Raw genomic sequence first — 9,557 nt, 5'->3', positions numbered from 1 at the left:
AAAAGGAAAAAAAAAAGACTTGACTTTGGAAAAGACTATATAGTTAGCAAAAGAGGAAAGAGAGGATGAAGAGAAAAGGTAACCCAACAAGGAATCAGGTAACCATAAAAAAGCTTTAAGTATATTGACCAAGAGTTGGGCAACAAACTATATTAATTATAATATCATTTTTTATTTTATTTACTTATAACATATCTAAGGCATTCAATATTTAGAACTATTTTTAGTTGTAATGGGTTCTCTAATTCCTTGTCCATACTTAAAGCCTTTTAATTATAGCCCATTCTTTTCATAATCTTAAAAACATTTTTTTTGCAAAATATACTTTGTTATTATTATTTCAACTAGCAAGATTTGTAGATTAAAAAATATTGTTATCTCGAGCATTACAGTCTTTATCTCTAGCTACATCACATATATCATAAGGTTTATTCGATGAATAATAGATTTGTATCACATAAGATATCACGTAGTGTAGGCTTATACCATGGGAGCAAATTTTCCATTAGTTATGCTTCAAATAATTGATCTAACAAATTATTTTCTTCTTTTAGCTTTGATATTTCATCGTTTAGAGAACTATTTTCCTTTGCAAAGATTTTATATTTCTCATCAATAGCAAGCAACCAATTTGTAGACATTTCTTACCATCCATTTTGTGTCTCCTTCTTCATTCACCATGCTAATCCCTTCTCCTTCTTGCTCTCTCTGCATAAACCTTTAAGCATCACTTCCTTTTTTCTAATAAAATTTCTATAGCCTTTATACTTTGATGTATGTCCACACCCTTGTCAACTTGATTTATCAGAAGATTGACATCCATACCATGTACCAATGTATCCATGCCTACACTATGTTCCCCTCATCATCCCCTTCTTTTTCACTAATTGACCTAACCTATTTTTATTTATTCTTCCCACACAATGTTCAATGAGAAAGTGACCTACCATGAACAAATTTGACATTATCATAATAGATTAAAAACTCTATAATAAAACATTACAATATAATTTATTCTCTTTTGTATTTTTTTGATTTCATTAAATATATTTCATTTTCACCAAATGACCTAATTTATTTTTTATTTTTCTTCCCATACCATAGTCAATGTCAAAATGACCCACCATGAGTGAATGTGAAATGTATGTGAAATGTATAATTTTGATAAAACTCTTAGATAACATATATGAAGAAATAAACTCTTTAATAAAACCTTTTCAATTATCTTTGGATAGATTTGTTTATAAACAACAAAATGGGGTTCCGAAGACACACAAATCAGTAAAAATGAATCACAAGGGACAGAGCTTTATCGATTTAAACAAAAAATCTGTTAGAGGCTTAATGTCCAAAGCCGACCACGACTTACTTGAAACTCCTTCGATTTCAACTCCGTGACACACTAGCTAATATAAATTCCATACACTTTAACTCCAACACACATACCACAAAAAGAGGGATCCAAGAAACGGGAACTCGCGATTTACACAGGAGAACTTCGTCGGGATTCCTGCCTTTGTACAATGGAAAAAGCTCAGCTTCGATTTGGAGCTCTAAACTCTGCAGATGTGAAATTGTGGTTGACGGGCCCAAGTGACGAAAAATACGAAAGAAATCCAATTTATCTACATTCTGCGATTCTGAAAAGATCAGAGTTTCTTCAAGCCATGATGTCCGAGCGCTGGTCATCGGGTAAATCAACTGAACTAAGCGTAACTACTTATCATAACTTTGATGAGTATTTAAAATGCCTCGAACTCATGTATTGCGACCATGTGTATTTCTTCAATGTTGAGGAATGCCTGGCTATTCTGACAATTGCTTCTGACTTGTTGGCTAATGACCTCATCAACAAATGCATGCAATATTTGCAAGGAGTTCATTGGAGTGCTGCGCAAGAAACCCGAATTGGAGATGTGATCTCTTGTCTGGGATTGAAACCTTCACCAGATCTAGCTGCAAGGCTCGAGAAAGAGGACTCCAACCATTTAATATATGTGGAAAGGATTATCAAACACATGGTCTCTCATCTTCAAGTTACAAATGACGTCAGAATGGAAAAAATTGCAGAGGAATATATAGGGGGCATGTTGGAGGGAAATACACCGCGGGATGTTGTGGAATTATGTAGGCGTGAGATTTTCCTAGAGTTCAAATCATCCATCCATTATCGAGATTTGTCAGCTATAAGCTCGCTCTCCAAATTTATCGAAGGTTTTGACGGAGACATACTCAAAGCTGCATACATCGCTTTAGTAGAAGATCTAGATTTTGCAGTGTATGTGAAGGGGCTAGTACTGTCTGACAAATACCAACAAGTCAGAAAATGTTTGAAAGTGTTGGACACTATAATCTGGTTTATGAACGCCATCGGAGACGGAAAGATTATAGTTTCAAGAGCTTCTCGAAATACTTTCCTCACGATTTGGTTACCAATTATGAGAGATTTGTGTCTCCGTAGAGTTGAGATGCGTGATAAGGGTGAGAAGGCAGTGCTTAATGTTGTTAAGGGCTTACCTCTGGCGGACAAGATACGCATTTGCGTAGAATGGATAGAGCTTTACAACAAATATGACATAGACATCTCCACGCCATTAACTTTGTTTAAAGATCTCCAAGATGCCCATTACAAATCGCCATCAACGTAGTAGTATACGTATCTTGTGGACAAGGTATGTATTAGCGTAGAATGGATAGAGCTTTACACAAAGTATGACAAATAGACGACAAAGCAATAGTACACTGTGTCCTATTAAATCTTGAATAATCTTTCTAGAATAATACACTTGATTTTAAACTTCGAAAGTATCTACCGTGCTTCGTTTATTTTGGTCACACAGAAGTTAAAATACTTGTTTTCTTATATTTGTTGGTGATTTATAAATTATCTGAAACTTTCAATTATGTGTTTCATAATATTTAAAAATTAAAATATATTATATTTCAAAAGTTGAAACTGCTGCGATTAAAATCTGTTTCTTCAACAGTCAAAATTAAGTAAGTGAGATTAAGATTATTTTCTGTTTATTTCATTAAATAAATGAGATTAAGATTATTTTCTGTTAATTCCATCATATTTTTACAATTCATAACTGTACCATTTAGCTATTTTTTATACAATTGTATGATTGTTTTTGTATCCAATGAGTTGAAAAAATATGAAATTAAGATTTTGTCAGATTTCAAATATTCATAGCTGTCCTGTTTAGCTGCTTCTAAATTTAATTGGTTCAAAATATCCTTATATGAAAGTTGTATGTGAGTGATTGATCAATCAATTAATTTTTAAAAAAAAATTAACATGTTTATTTCAATGTGATTTCTATTATTTTTTTAAAACAAATTGCTACCTAGAGGTAGCTACTTTCCATTAGTATCAATGAAAGTTTACAATTTCAAACTAAACAACATGGTCTAAATGACTTCAATGACTTCCTGAAACCTCTCAATTTGTTCAGCAAGGAACAGACTCCAACTGACTTTCCTCGACATCTCCAGCTATACTCACATCCACTCACCTTGACAAACTTTTTCCTTAATCGTTTTGCGTTTTATAAAGCCGAGTGTGTATCCTCCGAAATATCTCGAGCCTGAAGCGTTTTGAATTTTAGAGCATGAAGACATATACCTTCAAATAAAAAATTTAAGACTTCTATATATATTGTATAATTGGACCGTTTGTCATAATTTTTTGAACAAAAACCAAAAAGATCTACACCAATTCTATAATTACCATCTTGAAGTATTTTCTATTACAGAGAAACTATCTAACATTTATGACATAGACCTACATATGAGCTCCCTAACCTCAAACTGCTTCCTTCATCACTTCATCATTATTAGTTCCTATTGGCAGCTTTACAGATCGTTATCCCAAAATCAGTTTCCCAGAGTCATTCCGGATGATAGAACTTGCACTTGAGAGGCCAGGATTTCCTCATGAGGCACCATCGATGTTTAACTTCATATGGCCTTAGGATAGGGGGATCTAGCATGCATTCAATCTTGCCATATCACTCTTTATTGTTTTGAGCCTTAGGGGGAATAAGGTATGGTCACATCCTCACCATGATCTCATCCCAAGAGGAGTGCATTATATTTCATTTTGACCCAACATATGTGTTCAAGTGCTCACATATTGCTATCTCCAATTTAATCATCATAGTTTCTAAACTCTATTCTTTATCCTTGAAAATCTTATTATTCCATTCCTTCCATATTGTCTTAAGCATAGTAGCAAGGATCACATACCATAGTCCTTCCTACATTAACCCTTTCTGCAATGTCGGCCATGAGGTGAAGATCACGTTTAACAACGCCTGTAGAGGATCCTGGTATAATTCATCTTTTGTATTTAATATTGCCAGCAGTGTTCAGCCACTCCACATTGTCCAAACAACTGATCAATAGTTTCTTTATCCCATAGTAGATTTTGAAATTAATTTACATCCTTTTGAATGTCACTCTTCCATTGGCATCTCTCCTCCCTTTCGTATGTGAGATATTTTATTCCAGTATCTCTTCATCTTGGTAGAATCGTGAAAAAACTTAGTGTTCCAGTCACCATCTTTTAACCAATTCTCTCTTCATGTTGAATTCCAGTAGAATTCCTCTCTGGCCGAATTTATTTGTATTTTTAATAGGTGTTTTTCTCTTTCATAATCTTCATTTGACATGCCATCTTTACTTACTTTTTCGCTAAGCTCCTCCATTTCATCCTCCAATCATTTCTTTTCTTCGAATATATTTTGAAATACCTCCCTGTTCCAAGTTATAAGTTTCTCTTTGAGTAACTATAGTCTCTTACAAAAAGGGAACATTCTTGTTCCTTTGGACTTACCCCTAGCATTGTGTATTTGGAATAATTTTCTTAAAATAAGAAATGTTCTAAAAAAGCGAGGCAGGAAAATAATAGGCAATGAGAAATGCATCAAATTTGGGGTGAACTTTGGTTCAAGGAAAAGGCTTTGTCAAATATGAATCAATTCAACTTGATTCATTTATCCAAAATAATGGTGCTATGGTGAAGGGTTACTTGTAATGGCATGATGGTTAGGGAAGATGGAAGAATTTTAAAGACTAGGTTAGGAACAGAGATGGTATTTCAAAATTGGAAAGAAGAAAGATGTAGGAGGTTGATTTTTTTAATTTCTTCTTAGAGGTATGTGCCTTCTTTTCTCCCCATAAAGAGGATGTTTGGATTTGGTGACATCAACCTTTGGAGGAATTTATATTAAATTTTCTCACAGGGCTATGGAGGCTAATTCTATGGAAGATTTCAATGGAATCGCATTTAGGTTAGAGTCCTTTTACCTAAAATTAACCATTTTTGGTGGGTTATGGCCCATAGTAATATTTTGACCATTGATAACCTAAACAAGAGAGGATCCTCTCTTATTAGTAGATGCATTTTATGCTTCAATGATCTTGAAAGTATTGATCACATCTTTTTACACTATCAATTTGCTAGGGATTTGTGGTTGGAGTTTTTTTATGATATTAGGATATCCTAGGCTATTCCAGAGCATTTGAGAGGTTTGATAGAATAGTGGACTAAATGTCCTTTCATTCATCCTATTATCAGAAACATATGGCTCCAAATTTCTCCATTTATTGCCTATAATATGTGGAGGGAATTAAATAATAGAATTTTTAGAGAAGAGGCTAAAAATAGCAAGAGATTGTTTTATTTTATAAAACAACAGATCAAATAGAATGTGAATGTTGCCTCCTATGACTTGTCTAAATTTTTTCCTATCCTTCCCAATCAAACAATTAAGAAATGTTGAGGTATCACACACAATCTTAAGAAACTAAAATGGAACAAAATGATTTTAAGAAAGTAATGTTTTTGGTCCCCTCTTGATACTAGTTGCATTAAATGTAAGTTTGATGGTTACTCTAAGGGAAACCTAGGGATATCTGGAGTAGGATTCATGATCAGAGATTACAGAGGCCACTTGATTGAATGTTACTATATTAATTTAGGTAGGGGCTCCATTAACAAGGTAGAAACCGATTCTACATGGCGAGGTCTCAAGTGACTAAGCTTGTTGAATTGTCAAGGTGCTATCCTTGAAGGTGATTCAAAATTAATCGTTGACTACCTAAATGTTAAGATGAGTACTCTATGGGAGATAAAAAGCATCATGGAAGAAAGAATAAGGATAATGGGTTATGTCCCTAATATCAAAATTTAACACATCTTTCGAGAGGGGAATAGAGTTGTTGATGAAGTGTCCAATTATGGCCTTAACTTTGATGCCTAGCTCCTTTTTAACTTTACTCAAAAAACTAATATACTTTGAAAGATGTTAACTATTGAGAGAACTAAGTACAATTTTAATGACTCGCTCTGCTTTAATGGTAAATATGATAAAGCCAAAAATTAAAAGTTTAAATTTATCTGGATAGAAAAGAACCAAAAGTATTCAAATTCAAAAATGGGTAATGAGCTCATTTCTGATTTCGCTCTTAGTTGGTGTGTTGAGATGGCATTTTTTGTGGATTCCTAATGGTATGAGAAAAAAAATGATATTAATGTTTTTAGGACTACAGAGCAGTCATATCACCATCCAAATTTTATTGCTAAGTATAATGACATTATGAGATGGAAAAGAAGTGATTTTATTTCATTCTCCCATAAGAAAAATCATTTTGGGAAGTGTCCTTTCACTTGTGTGAAATAGCTTGATAATTATTTTAAAAACTATCCTAATCTTTGTCGAATTTTATTAGGTGGGGTTTGTGAAAATATGGGTGAGTCTCATCTATATTATTTTTGGATGCATAAGCCGTCTATTGTGGAGTTTATTTATGACATGGGGGGTCCATTAAAAATTATAGAGCCCAAGGATTGTAAAGAGCTTCATAAAATTAGGAAGTGTGGGACTTGTTTCATAGGGTGGGGTTGATGCCTTTCTTCTTTGCTATAAAAGGCTATAACCGGTCTTTGTCATCTAGATCTTTCAATTTATGAAAGAAAGGGAAGTTACTATTGGTAGTATCTCTTTTGTTGTCACCCTTGATTTCATTATGGAGGTGACTGGTGTCAAGAATGATAGGGAAAAGGTCAAAGAAAGGAGTTTTGGAGATTACAAGGGTTATCTAAAGAATTTATTTAAGAAAGGGGAAAAATCAGTGGTGGTGCAAAATGGCTATGATTGATTTGTTCTTCCCAAACCCTACATCATGGTAAGCTACTTTGTCATGAAATATTTCACCCTACAAGGGAATTACACTACTGTGCATGGCTATCATTTCCCAATTCTCAATCATATTAGGCACCGTGATAGAATTAATTTTTCTTAATATTTGTTCACTTCTCTTTTTGTGAGTATTTTGAAAGGGGCCACTCCCCCACTCCATCAAGGGATTATTTATTCCCTGTACCAATACATTTTTTATGGGTTCCCCCATTGTAGCCAATTTCTTACCCTTCCTAGGAATTTTGAGTCCAAGGTTGATGTCCCTTGCTCATCTATCCAAATTGAGCTTATTGAAACTAACCCTTATTGACAGATGATCCTACACCTGCATCAAAGAAGAAGGGCAAAAATCCCAAATAATAGTCAATTTCTAAAGCTCTTGTGGTTTCCCTACTAAGAGTGACCCCTAAAAAACATAAAGCTACTACCCCCAAAAGTAGCTTGTTTCAAGCGAGGAAAATCGAGAAAGACTCCAAAAAAAAATTTGACAATTGAGTTAGACATGCAAGAATCTGAAGAGGATGACACCAAGCATGATTATGAGAAATGGGAGGGTATTTCTAGAGAAACACACTTTTATCACCTCCTCGCAATCGACAAAAAAGAGAAAATTGAAATGAAAGAGGCTTCCCCTAAGCTTGAAGAGGTTTTTATCCCTGAGGGTGATGACGGATCCTTAAATGAAGACTCAAAGGATGATGATTTACAAGAGGTGGAGGAGGAACAAGAGGGTTACATTAGGGATGGATCAAAGGATTAAGTGGGATAAAAGGTGAAAAAGATAACAGAGATAAAAAATCCTTTTCTTTGGTCACCTTTGAAGATGATGAGATTTTTTTTGTTCCTAAAACTCCGTAATTGAAAGAAAGAGACCAATGGTAATAAGTTGAAAAGTTAGGTTGTTGACCTCTAGGTTAAGTTCATGAACCTTAAGGTGAAGGTTGAAGAGTATATATTGGACTATAGATTGATGGGGGATGCCTCAAATTTCTTGTATGTTATCATTGATGGGGTTATGTGTAAAGGTGCCATAAGATTATTTTAGGCTAAAGAAAAATAAAGAAATCCAGAAAATCGCATGTCAAAAATAAAATGTAGGAGGGCTAGCAAGCAGGGAAAACTTTAAGAACACCCCCCCCCCCCCCTTGGACAAGGTGTTAAAATATGGCAAAAGCTGTATAATTTTTGAGGAAAATTTTAATTTTACTGGCGAATTTTTGCTCTTTATAGAGAAAAAATGATAATCTCCATTGGTAAATTATCCATGATCGCTCAAAGCTTATGAAAAATCTTGGCTAATTGTAATGTTTTTAAAACCAAAAAAATATTTGCATGGGCGAATTGTAATGTTTTAAAAATAGAAAAATATTTGCATTGGCGGTTTCAACCTATTTTCATACCATTTAAAAAAAAAATTGGCAATTTCAACCTATTTTCAAACCATAAAAATAAAATATTAGCGATTTCAAGCTATTTTCAAACCATAAAAAAATATATTGGTGATTTCAAGATATTAAGTCATCAAAAAATGTGGCACATAGTCATCAACTCTTTGCCTGAAAGACTGCCCATTAGTAATTATCGTGACCTAGTGATAAGCCCTTACGACTCTATCTCCAACTCGCAAGCTGAAAATGCTAAGCCTTCATAACCTCGAGATCTAGCGACTGAGAGAAACTGAACTGCCACTCGCCAATTCTCGACCACAAAATGTTAAGTCGTTGTCACCGCAACGACTTGGAGAAAGTGGTAACTTTAACCCTTGTCGTGTACTCGCCAACATAAAACTATTTATCTCTTAACCACTACCACTTGACTTTCGAGCTCGCGGTTTGATCAAGTCTTTAGACATTTAACTTCGTGAGCTAGCGATAACCATAGAACTCAACCACAAACTTCCTAGTCGCTAGCTCACGACCTAAAAATGCTAACATTAAACAAACATGAGAGCTAGCGACAACTATATGAAATGAGTTACTCACTAACTCTCATGGCTATAAAGTATGACATCAGACCAACTTGAGACCTTGCAACCAAAGCAATTTCATTAACAATCTCTAGATTGGTAACATAAAACACTAACACCCAAAAAGCTAGAGACCTCATGATGTAAACCCAAACCAAGCTAGAGTTGAGGTTGATTAGACAAGTGAGGATGACAGTTTTAGAGGCATAAAAGGATTGGATAGCTTTTAAGTTAGAGATGGGAGATCATGGATTTCTCTAAGAAATCAGAGCTCAGGTTGCTTGTTGTCAGGGATTCTGAAGCAAAATTTTTCCAATCAAGAAGGAATAAAATAATAACAAAATCATTCACAATAGATGAGCCTTAGCAGGATACAATGGATT

The 9,557-nt window shown here is 34.3% G+C and overlaps 1 protein-coding gene across 1 annotated transcript; it reads left to right on the top strand.

The window, feature by feature from the left end:
* Nucleotides 1-1,523: 1,523 nt before the first annotated feature.
* On the top strand, nt 1,524-2,648 carry LOC131037669 (uncharacterized). The gene has a single exon (XM_057969851.2). The coding sequence runs from the start codon at nt 1,524-1,526 to the stop codon at nt 2,646-2,648; it is 1,125 nt and encodes a 374-aa protein (XP_057825834.2).
* Nucleotides 2,649-9,557: the final 6,909 nt, after the last annotated feature.

The sequence above is a fragment of the Cryptomeria japonica genome, chromosome 10 (assembly GCF_030272615.1).
Source record: "Cryptomeria japonica chromosome 10, Sugi_1.0, whole genome shotgun sequence".
Taxonomy (NCBI): domain Eukaryota; kingdom Viridiplantae; phylum Streptophyta; class Pinopsida; order Cupressales; family Cupressaceae; genus Cryptomeria; species Cryptomeria japonica.
Note: the sequence above shows the minus strand (reverse complement) of the source record. Positions and strands in the feature narration are given on the sequence as shown.

Excerpts from the sequence above, each read along its gene's own strand:
- LOC131037669 (XM_057969851.2), top strand. The coding sequence starts at position 1,524 with ATGGAAAAAGCTCAGCTTCGATTTGGAGCTCTAAACTCTGCAGATGTG.